General features: G+C 41.1%; 1 protein-coding gene across 1 annotated transcript; it reads right to left on the minus strand.

Moving 5' to 3' along the window:
- On the minus strand, nt 1–27301 carry atf6 (activating transcription factor 6). Its single transcript, XM_026157723.1, has 16 exons — nt 27065–27301; nt 25905–25993; nt 25480–25558; nt 25119–25216; nt 24350–24473; nt 23865–24068; nt 22147–22316; nt 14383–14568; nt 14196–14287; nt 12556–12705; nt 10965–11060; nt 10775–10877; nt 9940–10010; nt 9054–9165; nt 5842–5926; nt 1–651 (listed from the first exon to the last, which is right to left on the minus strand). The coding sequence occupies exons 1-16, from the start codon at nt 27162–27164 to the stop codon at nt 455–457; spliced, it is 1956 nt and encodes a 651-aa protein (XP_026013508.1). The 5' UTR covers nt 27165–27301; the 3' UTR covers nt 1–454.
- Between the last annotated feature and the right edge of the window lie 44 nt (nt 27302–27345).

Consider the following 27345-nt stretch of genomic DNA (forward strand, 5'->3'; position numbering starts at 1 on the left):
ACACACACACACACACACACACACACACACACACACACACACAGAGCTTTGGAGCTTGTGCAGAAAAAGAGAGCCGACTGAAAGTAAGCTGTAAGGGGTAAAAGTATTTGTGTTATGATGGGGTAACTCAAGGTTCAATGCTCTGCCCCCTGCCGCTAAACAATTACCCTTACATAAAGCATCTGGGGTTACACGGGTAAGTCAATGTTGCCACACAAGGAGCTAGTCTGCTGCTGCTTGGACCCTATTACAGTCCAGCTCCAGAAATCAGCCAGAAAGGGGCTGAACTGTGAGGACAAATTGAGCTTCCTCTGTAACCTCCAATGACTAGTTTTCTGCAGAGCACATTCATACAAATAAAAATGAGAAAAATTATTAACTGAGGTGTTATCTTGTGCTTCCGTTTATGAGTTTTAATGAGGAGGTGTAAAGAACGCAGGAGTCGCTGATGATCTTACGCAGACCCCATTAGCACGCCGACAGGAGGCGCAACCTTGTTCTCTGCTGGGGAGTTCTGGTAAAACGTGTCAGAGCGGTTCACCCGGAGCAGAGGCGGGATGGTGGAAGATCTGATGTGGAGGATCCTGGTGTCTGTTACTACACAGTCAATCTGCATCATCACCTCAAAGTCTTTGTCCCTTATAATGCTGTCTGTAAGGCAAGAAAGGGAGAAGAAGGTTGTGAAATAAATCTGCAAATAAAGTTAGCGTACCTTCATTTTGGTGTTTGCTCGAGTGGAGCGAGTGGAAGTGTACAGAGTATTGTTTGAGACAGTTGACATTAGGTAGGGGGGATAACTGCAGGGAGTTTGGGTGGAGGCTGGGCTACACAGATGGAGTCCAGAGGTGAGTCACACGCTGGATTTCTCCATCGTGGAGATAAACAAAACATCTCTAAACAAGAGCAGGACATGCGAACTGGAAAGAAGAAAAGTCTGGCGAGAGTGTGGGAGAAAGAAAGAGTGATTGCAGATGATGAGTCAGGATGCTTCTTGCTGGGCTGAGAGACGAAGAGAAAGTTTGGCAAAGCTGAAAAGTCAGAAAGTTTTTGCCGCTGATGAGTCAGGCTGTTGTGTTAGAAGAAACCCGGGGAAAGCAGATGGTGTACAGTGCAGACAACGTTAAATACTGTATGTTTCACAGAGTCATCTGAAAGCTTGACCTACAAACAAGCAATCTGCTTTTATTTTGGGAAATTTAAACTTGGAAAAAGATACTGGACTTCACACAAGTGGTTCATGGTTTGTGGTATCCAGCAAGATATCTACACTCAGCCTGGGGCGGAAAAAACACCCTTTAAAGTGGACATTCTTATAAACTTTTTCTGGGGAGAAATGGGAATTAAAACATGTTGAAGGATCGCTTATATATTCACACTAACAAATAACTTGCGGCTTCTTTTGTGTGGGGGTTGAGATAAAATTCCCCATATGCATCACACCCAATCCAAACAGCCTGCAAAGATCTTTTAAAAAGCTTTGGTCATTTTTCCAGATACCTGTGTAAGCCATCAGCTTCCTAATCGTTCATCAGGACATACATTTGGAGGCAGTGGGAGTTCATCTGATTGTACAGAGGCTATAAAATAGCTCCTTCTCAAGACGGAAGATTCCACTGATGCTCATAACATTAGACAGCTAGTACCGGTAACTCTGACTTCATCTGCTGATAAACCTCCGATTTTGCACCTGCACTGAAACCAGAGCTTTTCCAATAGCTTCAGTGTTTCAGCAGACATCTCTGGAAGTCATTCTCTGCATCTGGATTTGTCGCTTTATGACCCTCTCAATTTAGGTCTGAAGGAGACTGGAAAAATGAATCATGTATATTGCGGCTGGATCGGTTCAAGGTCCCGTGCCTCTGAGAGGCTGGACTTATCACAGTGAGTTTACACATTTTTCGCCTTTTACGTTCAAAAGCAATAAAATCCACCCATGGCAAGGAACGCGGCTTTTGCTGCTACACTTGGACTTATGTGACCACTTGCTTGCAGAGTTCAGCTGCTGTTAGCAGACATTAGATGAATAAATACTGTTTTTGTTCAGCCAAGCGGTTACTTGAGCTAAATGCTAAAAACAGCCTGCTAACATGCTGTGTTTACCATTTTAGTTCTATTTGCCAAATAGTGCTCCTGTAAATACAAATACTCACTATTTCAGTCGCACTTTGTTATTCCTTAATGAAATCAATACTTTTTAAGTGTACAGCAATGACCCTGTCATTTCTGGGCTACTGCCTAAACCATTATCCAAACTCAGGACTTACATGTAATACTCGACTCTGTTTACATCAGTCTTTCACCAGAATGCCAAACTGTGTAACGTCTTTTTAACTAACAGCTTGTGAGGCCTGAACAGTGAAAGAGGAAACACACAAACACACAGCTTTCAAATAGCAAGTCTTTGAAGAGGCTGCCAGATCTGCCATCCTGCTCTGCGTGGTCTCATTTCCTCCTTATACTGGTACCATCTGGATCTGTTTCAGAAACCTTCAGCGTCACAGCGAGCTGGTCTACGCTGATAAAGGCCCGATGTCTGGCAGCGGTGCATCTGAGGAAACCTGAGAGTGCATCTCAGGAGGACGTTGGCTGCCAGATTGGAACAAACTCTAAGGATATGTTCATGAAGGAAGGCCTTTTATTTTGTTTACATCAAAAGGAAGCATTATTCATCAGTAAGTATGGTCCCAAACTAAATAATGTGATTTGGGACAATGAAAATAAATGGAGGGTCACATTCACACAAACCATCAGTCCAGTTTTAATGAACTTTTCCAGTATGTTCGGCTTTAACTTACTAAACTACAAGCTATCATTCTACAGTAGAATGTAAGAGCCAATTAGAAGCAAAAAAAGTAATGCTCACCATTAGAAATAAAGAATAATACGCTTAGATTTGACTTAGTAACTGCCAGTTGTGAGAGGGAAAAACTGTCTGGTGAGAAGTTGCTAGCAGTAGCTGCAAAATCAATTGCTAAAGCCCCGATCACGGAGGCCTGCAGTCTGTGAGCCCTTGGCCATTGTTGATCACTAGGGAAACGTTTATATTCTGCAACTGGTTTGTGAGTGGTTGCTGGTAGTGCTGTGGTGGTGCTGCAGCGAAATCCTCCTTTTTAACCCGCTAGCAGGTTGCTGCGGTCATTTCCATAGAAAATGCCATTTCTGCCAACCGTCCTGGATACAGAGTCTGTCTGCATTCAAAGTAAAAAAGCTGCACCTTTCAAAATGTGTTGGCTGCTGTGGGACAGCAAAACTTTTATTTTGAAGGGAAATGTTCTCCATTTCCTAATATTTCAAGTTTTCAAGTTGGGGAATCCACATTTTTCCCTAGCAACCAGAGGTTTCCAGGGGGATCACTGACTGGTCTCTATGACTGAAGCCTTACTGAATTCAACCAACAAGTGGTTAAGATTCATCTGAACCGCAGCGCTCAATGATGGACCAAACAAGTCATTTCTAAAGGCACATAATCACTATAGTCACTGGAGTCTTATTTTTCTGGAGTGGCTTGAGTTAAACATTTGGTTTGGTGAGAGTGAACTCCATTTCTGAGCCCTGCTGTTTAGATTAGGGAAGTAGGAAAATCTGACCCTCAAGTCAATCAGCAGTATAGAGCTGTACATTGAACCCCCAGTGAAAGGCAGCCTGTTGGCTACAGTGCGCATGTATAATCTCACAGAAGTAAAAATAGACTGCAGTGCGTCTCATACGTCCATCCACCTGTAAGTGATGTCAACCCTGAAAAATTCCCCCCTTTCAAACACGTCGCTTTCAATTGATTGAGCTACTTTCAAACTCAGAGGATTACTGAATAAACACACCCCACAGCCCTTATAAGGAGCCACTGCTGTGGCTGATACATTTTTAGAGAAAACCAAATATGTCTAGATTAAATAACTCTATGACGTGTGGACGTTAGATCAAAAACTCCATCTTTAATGTTCAGTTATTGACTAAGACAGACTAAATGATCACTCCAGATTAGCCAAGCCTCTCCATCTCCTCCAGATGAAAACTATTTAGTGACTAGAGAAGGAAGGCATTCTTAAAGCAGAGCAGCAACAGGGAGCTGGAAAGAATTATCTTCCAGTACAGTATTACTCTCCAGTAAGAGGACAGTGTTTCTCCTTCTCTAAGGGTCTCACCCAACTAAATATGCATACATTTGCACTTAATCACTTCAAAGGTCCAAACAAGGACAGCATAAATCTAAAATGCTACTTGAAGGCTGCTATCTGTGCAGCACATGGGGCTCCATATCTAAAAGGAAAGAGGGCCGTGTGGAGATTGTGCTTCAGGAGAATTACTGCAACCTTTGCTTTGTCAGCCTTCCCTGTCTTGGTTTTGCATTAGTCCTAACTTTTCAGTCACAAGGCAGGAGCAGTTGTGTTATTTCTGAACATAAAACGGGTGTTAGCCCTCTCCCTAGGAACTACCACATCATCGAGCCAACTTATTACACGCAAAGACACGAACAGACAGGCATTAACCCGCTGTTTTGAATTTGTAACTCAATTCAAGCGTCCATGACAGATCATGCAAATTTGAGACCTTTGTTGAGCAATCGAGAATCTTTCCAGACCTGACGTTTCTTTATAAATGCCACCTTTGTTTGGCCATTTCAACAATTAGCTCACAAGCACATCTTGGATTTCACTATTTACTGCTTATTTCAATGGTTTCATTTGACTGGCCTGGACCTTAACATTCCTCCCTGACAAGACCAACCGAGAACAATGTTTACCTTCATCTATCTTCACCTAACACCCATCTCACAGAAAAAAAAATCTAAATGGCCTCGTCTCTCCTGCTGAGTGAGCGGCTCACATTTCACCCACTCACTCCTCCCAGGGTTAGCTGCTGAAACATTAACCAAATTGGATGCTTCTCCACTCACAAGTATGAAGTTAACAGGAAAACAAAAAGGTTCTCAAATAAAAATGACAGTTCAACTGTTAACAACAGTGTGGTGTCTTCCTATTTGCTTACATCAGACATAAACACAGCCCCTCTTGAGCGTGTTCTCTCTCAGCTCACTTCTACACGTGCTTTGTGAAAATCAGGCCACCTGTTACTGAAGCATCTAATGACCTGACTTTGATAGAACGCACTGATAATCCTGCAGATCTGACAGCCGTGAAGCAAAGTCTCGATAACGTCATGGATGTCAAAAACACGCATACACCAATTGTCAATCATTTGAGAATATGCACAAGTGCAAGTCTACGCTTTCTGCTGATCCAGTGTTTGTTTTTGAAGGCAGGTGGTGAGAATAAATGAGCGACTACATGAGCTGGAAAGCAGCCCCCAGAACGCAACCAAGCGCGCTCTGATTGCCACCCACTCTGTCCACAGCTGTGGACCGCAAGAGCGTTTTCAAGAGTAAATTGAGTCAGATGAGCTGTGTCTCTGCTCTCCCATCTGAAGCGGACATGAAATTTGCTTTAAGTTATTTGATTATTAAATGACAAGTTATTATGTGACTCAGTAACAATGAATGAATTGACCAGTGTACTCTGAGCAAAGTGCTTAGACTTTCAAGTAGGTTTAATAGTCAACTGATGCACTCCAGGCAAGAAACCAATGTTCTTCACTTATTTCTTTGCTTAACTGCTGCCTGTTGTTTAATTTGCTTCTAAACTAAACCCTTGAAAACACAACCACAGAAGTAAAACACAAAACTCTTGTTCTAATAGAATTTCTAACCCTTTTTTTCTGTAAATGTCTGAGGCCACAAGTAATGCATTCTTGTGGGCAAACGTGATTGAGAATGTGAACCTGGGCTGCCTTTTATCTGCCACATCGCGCTGCACTTCCAAACTGTGTCTGTGCTGCACTTCTTACCATTTATGTTCATGGCTGGCAACACGACAGACATCTTGGGTGGACTTCCTTTATTGTGGCTGGTGGCAGGAAGTAGGAGATGATCCTGAGAACAAAGAAGAGAAGGTTGGAAATTGGAGAACGCAACAAACTCAAAGCAAACAAAACATTTGGCTTGTATGTGTTTAATGATAAAGAGGCCTTTCACAATGAGTTTAGAGCCTTTTCTTAAAGAATACACACGATCAGCTTCAGCAGCTTAACGAGGCTTCTGTCATCACGGGCAAGATAATAGGTGGAAGAAGCTGGGAGACGTTACAAGTTGCTTGTATTATTTATCAGAGCATGAAGCCGTTTGTTCCACAAAATGACTCCAAGCTGAAACTTTTAAAGCTATTAGAACCACTGCTGTGTAAAACTAATCTATATCCAGTGCACATTTTAACAGATGAGTAAAACTAGCAAAGCAAATTAATTAATTAATATTAATAATAATGATAACAAAAACAAAGAAAATGAGGAGATTAAGACAAAACAGAGTCTAAGAATGAAACAGGATGACAAAAGATGGTTCTTATTCTTTTCCCAGTTTGTGAGGCAAAAACATATTTGTGAACCCATAGAGGCTGAGAAAACCTAAACAGCTGCATCGACGCCTGCTGAAGACAATATCATGTGACCGGTGTAACGTTAACAACAGTGAACCTGAGCAGGTAACTGTGAGGTTCTGGTGTGAGTGACATGAAGAATTAAGGTTGCTAAGGTGACGGTAGACAGGAATATGGGTCCAGCAGATGGATTACAGAAAATAAACAGGATAGGGCAATGACAGTTTCTATTTCATAACAGTGAATACGAGAATGTGCTTCGTAGTTTCTGTAACGTTTCATCAAAATGGTGCAAAAATTCATAAAGAATTTTGTTTCGGTTAAGTGTATGTTGTGATCTGTGCTCATGGGAACTAAATGTAAGCTGAAAAGGTGAAATTATGTGTTAAAATGACGGCGTGTCTGTGATTGGAGAGTGGAAGGAAAAACAGAAAACACCAGCCACATTACTGCTCCTCATCAGGGGCTTGACAAGTCCACATGACAGCTGATGCTGCCATAGCGATGGCTGAAAGCTGGCAGTGTTTCCATCACGTCGCCCCAATGCACACTTACATAAAGCCACAGGCGCCACAACAGCATCAGAAGTGACACAGGGCCACACAATGACGGCAGAGTAAGACACGCCTGGACGATTCTTTCTTTAGCTCGCTGAGAGTTGTGTTTTCCATCGTCTTACCTCATTTACTACCTAAATTAAGACACAGGTGGTAACGCATCTGCACGGCCGTAAGCTGCCTTGATCAAAACGTGACCTTTTTGCAACATACTGCACAGAGTGACTTCAACTGCTGGAAGGTGCAAGAACAGACCATAATGAAAAAATACTTTTGTCTCAAGGGACAAAACTCAAAAAATTTTGTGACTGGCTTTAAAATATAAACAATTTAATCCAGAACTTTGGCAGTCTTGTAATAACATCATACCAACTGGAGCAAAAAAAAAAGAAAAAGCATTCCTGCTTTGTCAGACACACACACCCCGAAACCCAGGAAACCAAATACAGGCAAATAAACGGAGAGAGAAAAGCTAACGAGGTCTGTGAGAATTAAAAGAAGGTCACAGTGAATGACTGGCCTGTAACTAAAACACTTTACATGAAGTGTCTATTTATCATTTCGTCCTTATGTTTTTGTCATATTCATTAAAAAAAGTATTTTTGAATGCTATCTCCAGTTGAATAAAATCAAGATAAGATCAGATAACACACAGAAAGAAGAGGAACGGGCTAAAATGTGGAAAATGCAAGTGTAAGAGAAACACCTGAATAAAGTGCAATTCACCTTTAAAGAGTTCAAAATCCAAGAAACAAATTCCTAAATCTAACAAATCCACTGAAGCGCTTCATTATTGTTATTTTCTGTCTTTTTAATGCCTTTTTTTTTTGTAAGGAATGACTGGTTAATCAAACTAAAAAGCTGCCCTAAATTTACGTTTGAACTATTCAATTGTTTGTAAAATATCCACAAAGTTTCCTTTTGCCAAAAAACTTTTGTGAATGAAAGTTAAAAAGAGAGAGAGGGAGAGAGATTATTACCTGTAATGTTAATGGTTTCTGACACGAAGTTGGAGAAAGCAGACCACCCTCCTCCCCCTGCATCACAAAGCTGCTACAAACTAAAGGCTGGCTACTTGACCTGCAAAGACCTTCACCTCGGGTACACCATTGTTCCCTTTGTCCTTGTCGTCACTATGCCAACCTAAAGTCGAACCTTTGTGTCTCGATCTTTGGATACATATGTCAAAATTCTCACCGCCCTGACTAACCCTGAGCTTACCTTCACCGAGATTATCCAGCAGTCTAGAGCAGGAACATTCTTAGCCTTTCCAGTTAGACTCAGTCCAGCTTAATTATCACCAACCACAGAAAAAAGAAAAAAATGAAAAGAGAGAACAAAAAGGTGTTTTCCAGCTTCAAAAGAGTTTTTGATAGCAAATTTAATAATATCTCAGCGCTATCACTTTGGAAGCCGCTGTGCGTTTTTGTTGTTCAGTGAGATGGCAAAGAATAAAACTCCTGTAAAACTCAAAGCAAAAAGTTTACCGTGAACCAAACTAATTTCCCTTTTTCCTGGTTAGAACGAAGGGATGAAAGGCAGATATGAATATCATCAAGATAAGACTACAAGCCACATTTAACCATACATTTATATAGTGCTTTGTTCTATAAACTTGCAGGCCAATTTAAAACAAATAAAACCAAACAAGCACGCTTTCCAGAAAACTGGAATGGCCGATGGAAGCCCGTACCGGCACCGGCAAACAGAATGGTTTGAGCAGAGCTTCTTGCTGTGAGGTAACAGTAATAACCAGTACCCCCCTGGCACTTAGTCTCAAATGCGCAACAATTAATAAAGATCAAGATAACTGACAGTAATATTTGAGTATAAACAAATATTGCAAATTCAAAACTGGCCTTTGGTTCAAAAGAAACCTCTCTGCTGAAGAAGAGAGACATTGCACTAAATTTGAATCCCTTGCTTAATTTTGGTTTAATCACAAATCTGACCAGATTCAAACAGAATGAAATCGGTTTAGTGTTGATGTGTAAAAACTTCCAGCTGCATTTTGCTTCATGTGCCTAATTCCCCCATTCACCTCAGCTAGAAACAAGTCCAAACTTACCCTACGGAAAGACACGACATAGAAGGTGTCGCCGCGGCGGTTCAGCTCATCAAAGAAGTCGGTGTACGTGTGACGAGGGGCGTAGTACACCTGCAGCTCACTGCCAGGACTCCTGTGGAAGAAACGCAGATAATTATGAAAACACTCGTCAGAGGAATATGGTAGCAATGAAACCTACAAACATTCAAGCATGCATACTTGTAATTAACTGCAGATAGTAAATGTAGGATAATCTGTAATATATCCATATTTCAACTATATGATTTATATCACAGCGTCCTATTTGATTTCTGCTTGTTCAAACACCAACTCAAACAGCAACTACTAAAACATCCCAGTGGTCTGTGCCTCAGTATAACAGACTTGCCCAGTAATTTGCTGCTGGAGCACAAAGTAAAGCCTAAAAACTGCTACTTCGCTATCTCACTGCAGCATTGAGTACTTCCTCCTATTTTTGGTGTTATGTTTTTTTCATCTGGCCTTAAAGAGGTTAACTTCTGAAAGTGATTTTCTTTCATTTTCCTATGAACTCAGATATTTTGTAGCCAGATTTAAAAGCGCCAAAAAGCCATTGACACCATCTGTGTGATCTAAACTGTGCAGCAGAAAAGTTTCTCGTTCATCGCCAAACTTCTAAAGCGGTGTGCAAGGGTCATCCTTTAAAAATCACTGCATCATAAATCGAATATTATAAAACTGTAAAATATAAAAAAAGGGGACAAATGCCAAAAACGCTCCAGTTTCTATTTAAAGCAACGCTTTGGTCAAATTCTACTAAAACACCAAAACATGGCAGGTTATTATGTCTACAGGTGCATCAACTAATCAACCTTCATTAAAACAAAACACAAACACCTGAAATTTTCTGTAGCCGGCCTTTACTTACTTTTCCGCAGTAGTTTCTGTGTATTGAACCGTCACAATCTGGCTGCCTTCGTCCTCCTTATTTCCTGTTTTCTGTCAGGGAAAAACCAGACAATTAGCTATAATCTGTGCAACCACATCAATGCCCATGAAAGAGAACAGTAAAAATAAACAGTATTGCCTACATAAAAGCAGACTATCCTTTCAAAACTCCTAGAGATCCACACACACACACACACATACACATGTGTCAAGGTTTTCTCCTGATAAATTACATCTCGTTCAGAAATTTTACAGCTGTCATGAAGAAATAAAGACTCAGGTGGTGATCCACAGGCACATGTTACATCAGAGTGAGCAGATTTACTGTTCAACTCCAAAGGCCGAAAGGGTAAAACAGCTGAATACAGACAGGCAATAAACACCTCCACCTTTTCTGTTAATACAGATAAGAACAATGTGTGTATATATGAAGTGGGCAGATGGTCGGCTTTAGTAGACTGGACCTGCTGTGACAGATTTTGAAAAAAAAAAGAAAAAATATGGAAAAAAGGAGCAGGGGGCACTAATCCCATAGCTCCCCTCTAAGTGTTATGTTTACTTTCTCAGGGCTGCCGGATTAAATTCAGCCCAATAAAGAGAAACGAGAGGCAGAAAAAGGGGTAGGTGTGACTGGAGGTGAAACAGTGGTGAAAGACAGGCTCTGGGTTGCCAAGAGACTTTTAAAGTGGAATGGCTTGAAATCCAAATGAGGTTTAGTTTGCAATATGTATTGCCAGCAGCAAATATCACGTAAATTTGTGCACGGACCATTACCTGTGTTTTACTGTTTTGCAAAACACGCTGCTGTGACTTACCAGAATCGTCCTGGTGGGTTTGTGGTTGCTGTTATTCTCTCGTCTCGATTTGGTCTGCTGAACTTCGTGACGGTGGACCCAACCCCTCAACTCATGGGCCAGCCTGCCAAATTAACACAGTGCGTCTTTGCATTTTAGCATGAGGGGAAACATATGGACAGTAAGCTGTATATGAAATAAAGTTACTTACTCAATGCACTTGGTCCTGTTGACAGAAGGCTGGCAGGGCGGAGACGGTCTGACAAAGATGGGATCCTTTACCACCATCAGGGCTTTATCTTCAGATCTAAAACAGAATAAAAAGCACAGAGATGTGAAATAACCAAAGAGCCAAATCTTTGCACAGCCACTAAGATACTCAAAAATCTACGTCAACCTGCTACAAATATTGTGAATAAAGAGCAAGAACTAATACGGCTGCATGCAGTTCACTGCAGGCAAAGTACCCATGGTGGAATAAGTAACAGGGAACAAAGTGGCACCAAATTGGAATTCATCTTGGCTTTAATGTGGTGATAATTACACTAGGAACTAATAAAAAAATTTTTTTGGTTCTTTTTGATCAACATGTGCAGAGGTGGCAGTGATCCAATCGCTGAATGCATGCATGAAGACATATACTTGCATCAAAGGGGCGAGTGCAGCGACGCATGCTGCTGTAAATCCTGCGCACAATTATCATAAACATGCTACAGAGTTGAGCACTGCCACCCAAATGGTCACATATAGTCTGACTCTGAGCACAGACAGATGAAAACAATCAAACGTTACCACATTTAAGTTCAAATGATTAGCACCACGCAGCACCTCCTGACTTTACTCTGCAGATTTTACTCCCTGACTCTGGTTGGAGAGTTACAGAGAGTGAATGTAACTCTCGAGGTGCCGATGTAGACTACCCAAAGAAAGTGCCCACCTGTGCGGGGCTTTGTTAAGAAAAATGTAAGTCAGCGACGTAATCCCTCCCCTGGGCCTCACCAACGTGAGCCAATTTGTTGACTATGCCTCATTTTCCCGTCTCTTAATGTCCTGGAAATGGTTCCATGAGACAACATGTCAGACCAAAGAGGCCCGATAGTAAGTTTAAAAGAGGGGCCCATTTTAACCTTCAAGCACATGAGCAGCTTCCTGTTCAGTGGGACCCTAAGATTAGATCGCATATCTCCCCAATCATTCTTCTCACTGCTGGGTTTGGTGCTGTCACCCCTTTTGCAAAGGCTAATGTGTTCCTTCCTGCCTGCGCTGTGTTTAATGCTGCTGAGAAACTTGATACTACACAAGAACAGTCTGCATTAACATGTGACAAAGCCTAGGCAGAGATCTAACACACAACGCAGGATGCCTTGGAGACGTTAGATGTTTGACCACCTTGCAAAACATAATTTTCATGACATGGGGAGTCAGGTATGGTACCAAACAGGAATGTTATTCATGCAATTTACAAATGTAACTGCAGGATCTGGAGTGCATTTAGAAAAAACAAAGAATATATACATAAGCACATAGAAAAATAAACTATTAACAATATACAGCTTTCTGTCAAACAAGAACTGACCCCAATTTCTCACCTTGCAGTTCAAAGCGCAACTACTAGACTACAGCAAGGACGCTGGAGGCATTCAAACGGCTGTTTGGACAAGGTAGGTGATCAGCTGCCACTTGTGTTTACATGGGCCTTAATGAGCTTCACCGGTTCAGACTGAGCACAGGTGCATCCTGGTCTAGTTACATACTGGATAAACATGCTGTTGTGAAGGCAGTTAGGGGGTTTAGCTCATTACCTGTCGCCCATCTCAGACGGCCTGCTGCCAAGAGCGTCAGGACCCATCAGGCGTTCAATTTCTGCCTCTGGTGAGAAACCCAACAGGTGTCTGCCACTGTGCTGCGTGGAAGCAACTTCGAGCGAAGAGCCCGGGCCACCCTGAAACAGACTGATGACAAAGAAAAAAGTCAGTTAAGAAAAACAAAAAACCCGCAGGTGAGGTAAAATCAGGACACTTGAGTTAGAAAAGAAATGTAAAAAAAAGAACTTGGTGCTGGACTGAAATGCACGTGACCCACATCCTGTGCACAGGAGGGATTTTTGTTTTTAGCCACGAGCAGAATCTGAACTCTGATCTCGACTGCACAACCCAAAGGGCGCATGCACACAAGCAAAAATACACACAGTTACTTTGAGTGGTATTACTACGCTGTGTGGCATTTTCATTTCAAAGGGATCTAACCTCAAAGCGGGCATTTTTTACATTCCAGAGGAGAGCCCAAACACAAAAAGCCACAGATGTGAGCACAGGTAGAGGCTCACACACACTTCAGATACTGTGAATGCAACCGCAAAAGCAAACTCATTCGCATGTTTCCATGTTTAACCTCTAGATAAAAAGGAAAGAAAAAAGTGGATTTTAGTAAAGAGAAGTTTCAGATCCAGAAAAGATATGCTTGGATCCTCGTGGAGAATGAAATTCCCAGTAGGAAATAAACATTTTTATAAAATGAGAACAGAAAATTTTTCAATACACTTGGAGGTGAACTGCGCTCTTGAGTTACACAACCCCTCCATCTGCTAGCTGAGAGGAATCAAGTCCCCCCCCTTTGGTGTAGTTTTATATAACTCATTACAATTTGTCCCAATTGTTAATATTACAAGCAGAGATAAGAAAAATGACCATGTGCAAATGCTTTTTGCATTTCTTTCTTATGTTTGAAGCCAGAATGATTTTATTTTACTTTCACAAGTGGTAACAGTTTACTTTTGCCCCAGCCCATCACAGTGTTTTGAGAGTTATTCATCCATTAGTCAAGAAGTCCTATAAACTCTGGCAGCAACATCAGAGGACTGAACTGTACACACAAGAACAATACGGCACATATGAACTATTAATCGCCACTTTCTTTTCCAAGAGATTGGCTTTGGTCAGGATAAAGGTGGGCTTTTATAGCATGTGCATTAATGGACTACATACTACTCAGTACTATGCTCTGGTGCTTGGCTCCAGAGCATAGTAGTAAAGTCTTACGGGGAAACCCCCAAAAGTATTACCATGCAAAGTCAATGACTTTTAATATACACAAATATTAGCTCAACCGATGATCACCTTTTACTTTTTGTTCAATATACTTGATAAAAGAGATTTTTCTTCGTTTTGAGGGAGTGGGGCGGTTAAAAAGTTGAAGACATCGTCTGAAAAGGAAAACGTTTTTTGCATAATATCTTACATGTAGGGCGTGCTTCCCACTGTGAGTCACGGGGCTTCCCATTTCTATTCAGTCAATAATCATGGCAGAAATATTCATGCAGCCTGACAATATCAGCGTCATCAGCACTCATTTGGTTTGAATTGAATTTCAGCCATCGATCACTGTATCAAATGACTTTTTATGGCAAGTGAAAGCATTCATCTGTTCAGTGTCCCACGCTCACCTCATTGGTGCAACATTAAGAACGAGGAACACCACGACCACCATGAGGCACACCGCTCTCCTTTTGGGTGCTGTTGCTTTCAGCACTGTGTTCTGCAGAGAAAGTGAGGAAACCCATTGTAGTAAAAACGACTTCCAACACGTGCACATGTGCCTGTACTGTGAGGGAAGCGCTGGTCGTATCTCACCTTGCTCAGAAGGCCCTCCAGCTGTTTCTTTAGGTTGCCGTTCTCATTCTTGAGCACCTCGTTCTCAGACAGCGCCACCTTCAGGCGAGCTTCCAGCGAAAGCAAATACTCTTTCTTCTTTTTCCGAGACAGGGATGCTGACTCGCGGTTTTTTATCATGCGCTGCTGTCTCTGGGACAACTTGGACTACAGTGGGAATGTGAGAAAAAAACAGAAACAAGGACATCATTTATTATTGAAGTTACGCCAATATTTTATCCTTCCTCGACTCCAAACAGGAAAGAGAAGCAGTTACTTCCTAAGCCACCCGTTGGACTGCAGACCACAGGTTCTTCTGACTTAAATAAAAAGTCTTTTGAATCACATGAGCAGTTGTTTTTAGTAAAATGATCCAAAAGTGTCTTGGGAATGAGGAGAAAACTAGAAACATCTCGTGCTTCCAAAAAGTTAGGTTACGGCTGTCTCATCCAATATGCATTACAGACATCATAAATACAGCATCAGAGGAGATTCACTCAATCACTACATCTCTACTGAGTCACCACCGGTACAGAACTTACTTTCTGTTCCAGAGTGATCGTGCTGAATACCGCTGGCAAAACATTATTATTTCCCAGAGTAGTTGATCTTTAATCTTTCGAGTGTATTTTTTTTTGATAATTATGGGAAATAAGCGTGTGAACGTGTGCTTTGTGATTTCACAGTGACGTCGACCATCAAGTCCAAACAAGAACCGAGGATGGGATTAACAAAAAAAGAAACAAAAAAAACCACACAAAATAAAAACAAAACAAAAAAAACTGCCCATAAACATAATTTCTCTGACCACAGCGTCTCTGGGAAACTAAACATCATTTTACAGTCAATTCTAAAGACGTATGTTATATTCATTTGTATTTACTGCCATTTCATTTCACATACATGTGCTCCGACATCTGCTCTGTCCATTTCTTGAACCAACACTCATTCATTAACACTTGGAACACATGAGGTATATTGAAAAATACTGAGGAAGGAGAGGTGGGAGAAGGCAGAGGTTTGAATTGCAGAGATTGGCATGAGAAAAAAGAAATCACAGGAAACGCAGAAAATAAATGGAAGCAGGAAAGATAAACCCAACATAAAAGCCGGTGCCGACTGTGTTATTCTCACCCAGAGACTCCCTCTGTTGCTGGTGCTCTAGTTTACCTCAGTGATAGAATAATAAACAGACACATTAAGGATGTATTGTAAGGTTAATGACAATTCTTCAGCAAATCCTGGCATTAACATCGCTCCAAAGAGCCCTTAAGTGTATGCTTTAAGTAAAATATTTACACCAGGATCGTCTAGGGGCATAAAAGGTCACCTGCAATGCTTCTATTCTATATGTGTGTTTAGAAAAGGTGTCACTCATTGATAAATGGGTTCACATCAGGCACATAAACACAGAAACAGTTTATATGTTAGTGGTCTAAATGTGGAAACATAAGAACGGCCACAGCCAGCATCTATTGTTTTAACTCTCAAGGTAAACTATAAATAAATAAATACAATTCTGGCATTTTTTTCAGTTCAGATTTGTTTATCTGAGGCGTTTGTGTGAATCAAGACTTTAAAAATATCAACATAAACAAATTAATAAATAAATAAAGACACGCTCAAGTTGTTAGATTCTTTCCACTTGACGTCAGTAAGATGAGAACTGAAATCAAAGTCTCGCATGCTAACCCAAATAGTGCATATGTTAACATGACCTCTCTCAAATTAGCAGAACCAGTGGCACAGATTACCCAAACACCTTCATTGTCCACCCACTCCCCAGCCATCTCGCCGCCCCTCTTCTCCAAACACAAACGTCCTCCTAAGGGTAAGTCTCTAAGATCCAGGGTCTAATAGCCCCGCTGGTGATTAAGTTATTTGGATCCCTGTATTTGTGTTCTGTCTCCTGAGAAACTCTTCTGTCTCCCAGCCGAGGTCTGGGAGCCGTGCCACTAGCCCGAGCCTGGGAACACTGCAAGTAAGCAGTTACCAGGGAGTGAAGAGCACGGGGAACTTCACGTCGCGTCCACAATGAGGCTGGGGAGGAAGATGTGGGGCAAGGGGCAAAAAAAAGGGGGCTGAGTGGCATTTCTCAAGAAGCTTGGCGGGTTGAGAGGCTAACAGTGATACTTGTTCACACTCAAACTATTTGAATGCCAGTGGGAAATGCAAACAAGGGGGGAAAATGCCCATTAGCAAAGCACAGCTCATACAGCAACAGCTGCAGACAGCTGTTGGTTTACTGATCAGCGCCGTGTGAATGCATCTAATTGCATGATCATCCCAACTCCTGGTCAACAGCACTTCAACAGATGAATATGGGTGAAGAGAGAAAAGCATACAGGAGTCTGATCGCCACAATGCAAGTGAGGAACCCCTCATTCAGTTCAACAGTTCAAGGATTATTCCAAAAGGAAGTTTGTGATTAACCATTAATCTATCCAGATGATAGTGGCTTCCTCTAACGGGTCAGGGTGTAAATGTTTCATGATTTTACTGTGAGTCATAAACCCTCATAACTGTGAAATGGTTTCCATAGGTGACATTTCAGTCGAGCGTGACGCAGACAGTCGCCGAGATCACAAGTCCCCCAACAGTCGAAAGGATGCGCACAGTACCAACAAAGAAAACATCTTTGCTAATGCAGGAGGAAGCCGGGAGAGAGAGGTGATGAGTTACAGATCTGTCGTAGCCAATGTGGTTGCAATATGTTGAGCAAAGAGCAAGCAGAATGATGAACCTACTTCAGCCATAAAGTTTGCTAATAGGATGCGAGTGGATCATTATTATGTTGTGTATTTTCTAATGTGATTTTTGTTTATTTCGTTTTGACTTCTTTAAGTCTATTAATTCAGTTTAGTTTCACTTCGTTTCCAGAGTGTGTTTGGTTGTCCATCCATCCATCCATTCGCTTGCGCTTATCCTTTTCAGGGTCGCGGGGGGCGCTGGAGCCTATCCCAGCTGTCATAGGGCGAAAGGCGGTTGATTTTTTGTTGTTTAAAAATGTTTAGTTTTAATTTAGTTAGTAATGATTATTGTATGGAGGGCATGAGCCAGAGGCAAGATTTAGGAAAATTAGTACAGGCAGTAGAACCTTTGGAACTCAGTTGACTCTCAATGAACACATCAATTTTAGTTTAGTTACTATAATAACCCTGGATCAGAGTTCTGGCAGTTTAAGGACAAAATTTTGGAATTATATATAAACAGTGAGCGATTAACCGTGCTGTGCTTCTGAAAAAAATATAACAGCTACTACTATTTTTCCCCATCAGCAGTATGCAGTGTGAAGTGCACAGTGCTTGTACGGTGAGACTACAAAAAGGGGTCTTAAGTTAAGTGCTCATGTGTTATTCACTCACTGCCTACTTTCTTCAACTGCTAATGGCAAAGAAAGGTGATTTAAGTGACTTCTGAGTATTTCACAAACTGCTGACCTACTGGGATTTCCCCACACAACCATTTCTAGAGTTTTTAGAGAATGGTCCAAAAAACAGTGAGTGCCAGTTCTCTGGGTGGAAATGCCCTGTTAATGTCAGAGGCCAGAGGCACACTGTGGGCCTGTTAGTACCAAGTGTGAATGCCTAAGCCTACCACACTATTGTTACTGAACATGTTTTTACCACAGTGTATGCATCTTACAATGGCTGCTTCCAACAGAATTAGGTACAAGGCTCTTCAACATGACAATGAGCTCAGTTTACTCAAAAAGCCTCCACGGTCACCAGATCTCAATCTAACGGATTAAGTCTGAGACGTAAAGTATTGGAACAAGAGATTTGCAACATTGAAGTGCAGCCAGCAAATCTGCAGCAACTGTGTGATGTTGCTGCAAAACCTCAGAGGAATAGGTCCAAGCACCTTGTTGAATCCATGTCATGAAGAATTAAGGCCATTCTGAAGGAAAAAGGGGTCCAAGTACTAGAAAGGTATACCTAAAAAAAGTGGCCAGCGAGTGGATTCAATGTTTTTAATCAAGCTCAGTCTCAGCTGTCCAGCTTTAGAAATATTTCTGATGAAAAGAAGTTAAACATGCCTAAATATCTGAGTTAGCTGTACGCAGGGACCACCAGGCCTTCCTGGGGCCCACCCCTGTAAATCCTTCCATCCTACTAATGGGAACCTTTGTTGAGGCCTGCAATTTCAGACGGGATTGGTTTCCCTTGCATGCATGCACATGCACACAAACACACACTCACATACATCTAAATCCCTTGCCATTTGGGAGCCCATTACACTACACTGACCCAATCCCTGATGGCTATTTACAGCTGTCGCACTGCACAACACCTGTCTGAAGCATATAATCCTTTGCAGCCATTTAACATCCAGGCTTACGCAGGCCAAAATACAGCACTGTGGAGACCAGAATCAGCGACACACACACAGACTTACTGTACAACATGCAGCAACACCTGGCACAAGCATGCCATCTTTAACAGGCATTTTACACATCCACAAGCCTATCAAGTCCACCACTCTGCTGCAGCCAAACCACGATGAGTGAACGCAGCTGCAGTGCTCTCTCACGAAGAGTCGAGCCTCTTACATTCTCCTTGTTGTGCCACAGAAACAACCAACTCCATTGAAATTGCTCTAAATATAAAAACATTCCATCCTTAACAAAAATGTGTAAAAACTGCCCCAGTTGTCCTTTAAAAGGCTCTTCAGATGAGCTTTTTAAATTTCCACTACCTTTTTCTCTTGGTAAATAAGGTGAACTTCAAAACTTTGGATCTCTTTGTCCTGCTCACAATTAAATGTTTACAGACCCTTTCTTTTAATCACCTATTATAAACTTTATTGACTTGGTTGGGTTTACAAATGGCTGAGAGGAGTATTTGTTTTGGCCTCTGAGGTTTGGAATTCTTCGACATTTCTCTCGATGTCTGGCACAAAAAGTGCTTCTCTCGACTGAATTATGCCCGCGATAATTGGACAAGTTCCTCTACGCCCTTTTAGGGGTGGGTGGCTTTTACAGCTAGAGGTCAACCATTACATTTTATTTAAAAAAAAACACAACAAACCCAGACGCTTTTCAGAATCTTTTTTTTTTTTAAATTACCCGATTAACCAAGTTAATATTAATTAAGATGAAGTGAACTGTTTTTCCATGTTCACATATATCACTGCCCCATGAGATAATAACAGCAGAAATCTGGATACATTTTCCCACTGTCACCACAGAAATCACTACACATGGTTTTAGAGACATTCCACAAATGTGACACATGGTTTTCCATAATTAACAAAGGTTCAAAATGTGTTAACTTTTCAATTTTGCAACTTTGCTGTTCAGCCTAATGCTAAGGAGACATGCTGGGAATGTGGAAGTCCTGCTAACAAAACAAACAAGTCTGAAAGAGGAGACAGAGTGAGAACATGTTTCTCAACCCAATAAAGGTCAGATGAGAACAAGACATGAGTAACTGCTGTGCTGGAGACCGAAGCCCGAAACAACAGCGAATTTGCTAAAAGTCCCAGCGAGTCGCTAGCCTCAGGTCTTTAAAAGATCACGACAAACATGCCCACACAAAATAAGACAAGCACTTGTAAAAGTTGGTGACCCTTTATGAAGAGACCAAGAAAATGTGCCATAAACAATAAAAAATACTACAAGTTTACTTTATGTCTTTTAAATTGCTGGGGCAGTCTCTGCTGCAGTTAACGGGGCCTCGGTTGCATGTATACGCTGTCGTAAAAATCAACCAGGGAGAAACGAATGCGTGTGGGGAAAGTGCAGCTGTCCTGGCATCACCCCTGAACGCATCACACGAAAGAATACACCCTCTGCCATTAATACTGAAAGCAATGTCCCGTCCTTTTCAAACTAATCTGTTCTACTGTAGCAAATTTAAAAAAAAAACACTCATCATCTATTTGTATTTTTACATGTTTGTGTCGTCTCAGTGCTCTGCAGCATTCCTTAAGATTTATCTCTGATTACAAAGTGAAAATCATTCCTTTCAGATCATAACGTGGTCTCAAGCCACGGTTCTCAAAGTGTGGTCTGTGGTCACAAATGGTGGCCATTGTTAACATTTTATTCGGCCCCTGCGCACAACAAAGAAAGAATGTGATTCTCTACATTTCATACTATGTATAATGGTGCAAAATGAGACAAAAGGAACAGTTTTCTTCTGTTTTAACTTCTTAGGGGTGGCTGTGGTTTAGGAGATAGAGTAGGTGGTCTCCTAATGGGAAGGTTGGTGGTTCGTTGCCCAAGAGTACTGATCTGCATGCCAAGAAATCCTGGGGCAAGATACTGAACCCTGAGTTGCTCCCGATGCATTCACCAGAGTGTAGGTGTATGCGATCGTTAGAGAGAAAGCACTAGTCTAGAGGCAAGGCACAGAAAAAGGTGCTTGTGCGAATGCATGTTCTATAAAGCACTTCAAATGCTCATGTAGAGTAGAAAAGAGCTGCATAAGAAAAAGTTCATGTAACTTTCAGTTCTGCTCTAGCCACCATAAGTCTTAAGAAACAGAGTTGGTTTCAAGAAATGCCACTTCATCAGTGGTTTAAAAAACCCGCAAAACAAAACAAAACCCTCCAAAACTACAAAACTCGCACAAAAATGACAACCACCAAGACAAACCACCCTCTGAGCAGTGACATTGCAAAGTAAGTGTTTCACGTGTGGATTTCTATAGCCCTCCATCATAAACTGGCTCCCTACACTGGCACTTTGAGTGCCCCTGGTATAAAGTAAATGAACGTGCCTGGTACTCACTCTCTATGCAAAAAAAAAGCAGCAATTTGTGTCTTCAGTGACTGGCATGGTCCATGCAGAGTAATAACTTTTCTCTCAGTGTGGAAAAATGGATTCATTATTATAAACAACAGCTATAAATGCTTTTTCATTTCCACCATTTTAGCCAAAAATCAAAGTTAATGGTTTGTGAGATTAAAATTAATACAAAAAAAAAAAAGGTTTAAATGGGGGAGTTTGGGTTGGACAGGATCCAGTTCAAGCGTAAACACCCGGAGCACAGCATCACAAAGTGAGCAACTGCACGCACACTCACGATGCATAACAATGCTGCTCCATGCAAGCGCACACAGGCAAGTACTTGCATGTCGATACACACACGCGCACACAAACACAGGTGTTGAAGGCACCATTTATTCCTGTGAATAACTTGGGCACATTGCTAGTTAGGTAGCAAATTAAAGACTACGACCATCACAGCGTTTCGTGAGCTTAAAAATCCTACCTATCCTTAAGATACTCCTCCACTGTCGTTGAAATACTCATTAAAGGCCTGCATGCTTCTAAAACACACAGGGTAAAAATAAAAATGTTTTACAAGCTTGTAATTTATTTATTTATTTTGGTAAACTTGCTCTGAACGATAATCAGATATATTACTCCGGTGCTTTCTTTTAATTTTATATTTACTTTTAACTCCAACTCTGTATAGTTTGTAAAGCACTTTGTAACCTGTCTATGAAAAGTGGAACAAATAAGAATTATACTACTTATACTTATATCACCACATGTGCCTGCATTTAATGCACCTGATTTTAGAGTAAACACCCAACAAATCCCCACAAAAACAAGTTAACAGTCAGCATACAGAGAAAGATGAATAATCATGACACACAAAATAAGAAAGAATTTTTTTCCCTGTATATTTTATGGATAAGAGCTTTTAAACCAGAAGTGGTAACATCTCAGTGTTGGGTGATTATATAGAAACTCTCATAAAAGAAGATTCTTAGAGAATGCTCAGAACTCACATCATCCTCTGAGGATGGGGTCAAAAGTGTGCCCGAAACCACTGGTGGAGCAGCGACGGGTACAGACCAGTCCTGGCTGAGTGCTGGCATAGTGACCACGCTCCCAGAGATGGCCTGTGGTGTTTGGATCTGCAGTAGCTGGCTTGGCTGAGACAGCAAAAGAGGGTGACCTGAGAGAGAGACACACAGGCTTTTTCAAATTAAAGGTCTTAACCACGCTAATCATATTTTTATTGTGTGATTAACATAGACTAATGAAGATTACTTTGCTTTCGCATTTATTTTTTCATCCAGCCTTCGTCTTGTACAGTGACAATACACAAAAGAAAGATGAGCCCAATGTGCCCTGTAAAAATGATGCAGATGCAGGTTCCTCCAAACTCCTCCCTGCCTCTGGTGACCCACATACACCTCCTTCTCTTTAACAGGACTTTTTTGTTAAATTACAGGTGGAGAAGATGTTTGCCATCTTGACCCATGGTCTTAAACTTGCACATTCCACCGTGATAGGTTTGTGATGCTTATCAGCTTAAACAGACATAAATGTGCACGTGTCCCCACACTTGAAGTACAACATAGCTCAAATGCAATAAACAAGGAAAACATAATGCAAGACTGTCACTATAAATTAAGGTCTTACTAATGCAGAAGCCTCCCAGAGCGGTGTGCCAGGAACCACTCATCAAGCTGACCCTGCCACCTTCCCCTTTAATGCTAAACCTGTCAATGCTAATTGTGCAAGCGTTTGCCAGTTCTGCTAATGAATGTGTGCAGTGCCAACACCAAGTCCTGCGCCCAAGTTCACCATGTGTAAGAAGTCATAGGCCTAAAAAAAAACGTCAAACGTTTGGTTCAGCATGTTTGTTTGTTGGAAAATAATCAATAAACAGTTTCATTTCCTTTCTTTCCTTTTTCAAATCGTCCCGTTGCTGAGGAGGTTTACTCCTCAGCTGCGAATGTTGATGAGCTCATAAAACAATACCCTTCATAGCACTGAGCACGCTTGAATAAATTTCCATCTGGGGCTTTGCATTTGAATGTCTTGGCCTTAACCATCTGCCATCTTGGCCGTTACAAGGCAGACAGCGGAGCCAAGTTCAAATTCACTTCGAGAGAGGTCAGATGCTCCACCCATTTGGGACCCAAGCAATGACATAAGTATTTACATTGGCTTAGATGCTGCTGATGTAACAAACACAGAGGGCCTGACTGGTCACCCAGAAAGGCTAAACCAGAAAGAAACAACAGCAATAATGACTCTAATGCACGAAACACATAGCAGCCCATAAACAGTCTCACTTTTTGGTTAGAAAGCAAGTTTGTTCGGCTATTTATTAAAAAATAAGGATTTAAAAAGAGCATATTTTTTTCAAATGTTAGGCAAATATGGACATATTTTGATTAAGATAATCTACTGTCTAATTTCATTCTTATGTATTGATCATCAAGCAAAATAGTGAGAAACAGCCTCACACAGAGCAAAAACTGTTGTTAAAGCACCACCTACTGGCAAAGATACAACAATTAAATTATTGCTTACAAAAGATTCAGTAGCACTGACAACATAATCCTGAATATCATCTCTAAATTATGAGTTACAAAGTATTATGAGTAAGACATATCAAATTTCCAGTTAATATGACTAATGCATTGGTCTGATGCAATACAGTGCAGGGAGGGAGAAGCATGTTTTGATGTGTTGCAGTGTGAGCCCTGACCTGCAGGGGGTGCTGGTTTGATGCTGACTGGAGCTGGTTTTACCACAGGGAGCACAGTGGTCTGCAGGGGCTGGATGATGATTGTCTTGGCCTGCATGGGAGCTGCTGCTTGAGCCAATGGCACAGCTGTAATCAGTGGTTTGGGCTGGATGGAAACCTTTGGGCCAATCTGAATCGGCTTCTTGACCGGCTGCACTGGCTTGGCTGGTGTGCATGTGTGCATATGTCAAAGGACAGGGATGGAAGTAGTTAGACAAGGAAACGGTATTCATATAAATATCCTAAGCTCAGGAAAACAAATATGCATTTACAGTTATAAGTTATTCTTAAAGGACTTTTTTTTTTCAGGACTCGACATCCCAGAGTTTTGCAAACCCATACTGTGGTGCAAAAATAGCAAATCTTCCCTGTTTTAGTAATCAAATATCTAAATATTGAGAAAAGCTGAATAGCTAGCAGACGTGTGGTGGCAGAAGCTGCCTCACCTCGTACAACCTGATTGGTCCTCTTTGCAGCTTTTCGAGGTGGGGAAGAGATTTCAGAAAAGCCACTGGACTCTGAGCAGACTGAAAGAGGAGACGGCTGCGATTGTGGAGACAGGGCCTCATCCTGAATGAAGAAACAAATGAGATTTAGATCGTGTATCTTCAAAGACATGATCAGTGTAGTCACATCACTGTTTAAATACGTTTCACCCGTGACACTATAAATTAATTTGTGAAGCCATTTGTACTCTATGTGTGCTCAAGGCACGCCAGATAAAAACAGATAGAGTCAAAGACTCCAGCAGACAAATGTGTCCTTGGAGAAGTCAGGACGATTCCTTTAGCAGACAAATGCGTGCAGACTGTGTTGAGGCCAGAAAAAGATGTAACCCTTGTCCTTGTTTTGACACGCTGTGAAAACATCTGCCTGCTAAATTATGCTAATATGCTTGAAGCTGTCAGCACCTTTTTTTCTGTTTTTAACGAGACGTTGGAGCACATTTCAGATGGATGGCAAATTATTAATCTGACAAGGTGTTTAAGGCTTTTGGTAATAAGTGTCTCAAGTGTGTGCATGACCATCCAAAAGGAAAGAGCAGCTGTCATTGTTTGAACGCCATCTGGATGAAAATTTTTGTTGCTGCAACTGCTCAAAGGAGGGGCAAGCATGTAAATAATCACATTGTGAAACAAAGTGCAATTTGCATTGGAAATGAAATTCAAATGCAGAAAAACCAGGAAGGACAAAGAGTTGAAAACCGTGTCTTACCTGCAAGGAACACGGAGACAAAGCTTCCACTGAGGCAGGAGAGGGCACCGAGCTCAGAGTGTGGGCAGGTGACAGAGAGTCCACGCTCACCTCACCATCTGGATGCACAAGGACATGGAAACAATGGGCAATATGTGCGAGTCTTATTCAGCATAAGCCAATGCGTCTCTCAAGTATTGAACCATTCAATACTTTTGTATTGTTGGACCATTAAACCTACTGCATGGTGGACAAGTTTGAAAAATAATGACGCACCAATGTTACATGCATGTAGTAAAACAGCTATATTATCCCTGAGTAATATCCCTTTTAGATTTATTTATATAGTCCTTATTTTGTGCTGCAGTGTGACACCACGTACCTGTGGAAATGCTGCATGTATCCATTTCATTCCATGGAGGAATGTCGATGTCAAAGTCCAGAACTGGAACACCATTGGCCTGAGAAATCAAACATATGGTTTTGAAAAAAATGGACTTCCTGAGAAAGCAGAATGGAAGCAAATGCATGTAGGGAAATCCAATCAATGTGTCATTTATAGCCGATAAAATTAAACACGTTTGAATTCTGGGACATTTATTTGAGTCTACAGTATTTTTTTTGCATGCACGATGTAGGTGGAATTTTTTTTTTTTTGGTGCATGATCTATCCTTGCATAACAAAATGTGGCTGTAGCCATCTTAGGCTCTACCTTCAGCACCACACAGTCAATTTTTTTCAGATTTCCACTGGGCTGATCTTTCACTTCCCCGTGTATTTGCATATTAAGAGGATGAGTTACTCACATAGCCAGCATTATCAAGAGCCTCAAGCAGCTCATCTGCATCCCGCAGCTCATCGCCTAGTTTCTCCAGCTCATCGAACAGGCTTAAGTCTGTATGTCAATGAGAACAGAACACAGACAATTGCTTTCCATTAGAAATCTTTATCATGAGATTATTGAAGAAGACAATTACAAAACAATTACAAAAAATATCTTCAAAATAAGTAAGTGGCACATTTGGCTTTTGCTTTTTTCTTGCGGTTAACTGCCAGTAAAAGAGACAAGCTGGTATGATCAAATTTACTGTATTTAGTTAGTTCTGCCATATTCAATAAATAGCCCATACAGGCAATGTGTAATTTGGAAAAGTAATCAATACAGTTCAGACTGTGCCACAAAAACATGCATGCTCAACACGCACAACACAGCATAACACAATTACAGACAAAACTACTAACACCAAAAAATGTACCCTTAAAAATGTATCTTTGTTTTTTGTCTTTTTCAAAGCATAAACTCTAACAGGCCAAACAAGTTTATTATGGTCACACTTTAACAAATCTGTTTCACTTTCATTTTTAACATCTTATTTGTTTCTTCTACATTTTCTTCCTCGGGTTATTACACAATTCAGCATAAAACACAAGTAAGTGCAAACAGCAAGTCTATTATTAGTAACCTAATAAAAAATAGCATTAATAATGATAATAATAGATAACAATAAATATATAAATTGTTAACAAGTTGTACTTTTCGAGACCTTAAAAGCGATTATTAAAATAAATCAGTAAAAATGAGAAAAAAAAACTACAATCTTCGTGTTTTTGTTTTTTTAGGGTAAGTTGTGCACTTTATATATTATCAATATTTAGTATTACATATCTGTAATAATGATCAGACAATGCAGTGTGAAGTGTGCCCTGTCTCCAGTTACAGTGCTGGTTATAACTCCAATTACCTGCTGTTACATCATCACAGCATCATGGCTAATGCTAAATGGCTAACTTAGACTTAGGAGTGTGACAACAAGCACAACACATAAACCTCCTACTTGTGTCTTTAAAACAACCGACTTATAAACACTCCTCTTTTATACGTGTTGTCTCTGTTGATATCCTGGGTCAGCTACACTGCTTCTCTCTATAGGTCTTTCTAGAATATGTGAGCTCCGCTGTTGCTTACCCCACTCTCCCTCCTGATCGATGGAGATGATGCCTGCCTCACTATCCATCGCAGGGTATTGCCGATGATTTTCGAAGTCTAACGTTAAGTCGGATGACATCCTCTTTTGAATTCATTAGTATATTATCACACTGTAACAAAGCGCGATCATACCACTGTTGATCAAGCGGCTGTTTAGGGATGAACTTCCCATTTAGATACACGTCTGACTTTACCGTCAGTCTACGGGTGCCGCCGAGGGACCCGTCGCGCAGCGAGCATGGGCGCGCAGCTGGGAATTT

This window comes from Astatotilapia calliptera, chromosome 23 (assembly GCF_900246225.1).
Source record: "Astatotilapia calliptera chromosome 23, fAstCal1.2, whole genome shotgun sequence".
NCBI lineage: Eukaryota > Metazoa > Chordata > Actinopteri > Cichliformes > Cichlidae > Astatotilapia > Astatotilapia calliptera.

Bases quoted from the DNA above. Each gene is read 5' to 3' on its own strand.
- atf6 (XM_026157723.1), bottom strand. From the start codon at position 27,164: ATGTCATCCGACTTAACGTTAGACTTCGAAAATCATCGGCAATACCCT. The intron at 22,317-23,864 runs GTCAGGGCTCAC...TCTCTCTCTCAG, and splicing joins CAAACCAGCACCCCCTGCAG to GTCACCCTCTTTTGCTGTCT. The intron at 14,569-22,146 runs GTGAGTTCTGAG...TTCCCACTGTAG, and splicing joins CCCCATCCTCAGAGGATGAT to TCCAAGTTGTCCCAGAGACA.